This window comes from Orycteropus afer, unplaced genomic scaffold, assembly GCF_000298275.1.
Source record: "Orycteropus afer afer isolate SDZICR_OR568_19922 unplaced genomic scaffold, OryAfe1.0 scaffold00042, whole genome shotgun sequence".
Classification (NCBI taxonomy): domain Eukaryota; kingdom Metazoa; phylum Chordata; class Mammalia; order Tubulidentata; family Orycteropodidae; genus Orycteropus; species Orycteropus afer.
In genome coordinates, this window is record NW_006921629.1 from 11564084 (window position 1) to 11564594 (window position 511).

The following is a 511-nucleotide window of genomic DNA, read 5'->3' on the forward strand; positions in this document are numbered from 1 at the left end:
CTACGAGTTCTACCAAAAAGGTGCAATCGCTCAGCCCTGCGGAGGATTTCCTCTCAAGCAAGGAAGAGCTCTAAGCATCGGAAACTTAGGGAAATACAACAGGTGGGGGCGGGCCGCGGGGGTGGGAGGAGCTGGGACGGCTTCCGCGGGCTCCCGGGAGGAGAGGCCGGCCGCCCTCAGTCCCGGGGCATGCCTGCGGGGCGCAGCTGCATCCCAGCTGGGGTCCGGGTGAGCCTCCGCCCTTCCCCCGCCCGCCTCGCGCTTACTCCGCCTCCCCAGGCGCTCTGGGCGGGCTAAGCGCAGCGGGCGGGCTTGGGCTGGGCCGAGACTGCAAGTCGGCCAGGTCCGGGGGCTCCTGGGTAGGGGGCTGGCGCGGGCTGCGGCCGCTGGGCCGCGGGGGCCTCCGGGCGTAGAGGAAGAGTGCGGGGTCGGGCATGGGGTCGGGGTCGTCCAGGGCACCGGCCGCTTGGTCCCAGGCGGCCCAGTCCCGGCTGGGGCCCTTGGCGGCGGC

At 72.8% G+C, this 511-nt stretch overlaps 1 protein-coding gene across 1 annotated transcript in view; it reads right to left on the reverse strand.

The window, feature by feature from the left end:
- Positions 1–262: 262 nt before the first annotated feature.
- Positions 263–511, reverse strand: part of CCDC92B (coiled-coil domain containing 92B) — a 7692-nt gene continuing 7443 nt past the window's right edge. Inside the window, 1 exon segment of the mRNA XM_042780491.1 lies at positions 263–511. This exon segment is cut by the window's right edge and continues 159 nt beyond it. Within this exon segment, the coding sequence (XP_042636425.1) occupies positions 263–511 (249 nt within the window).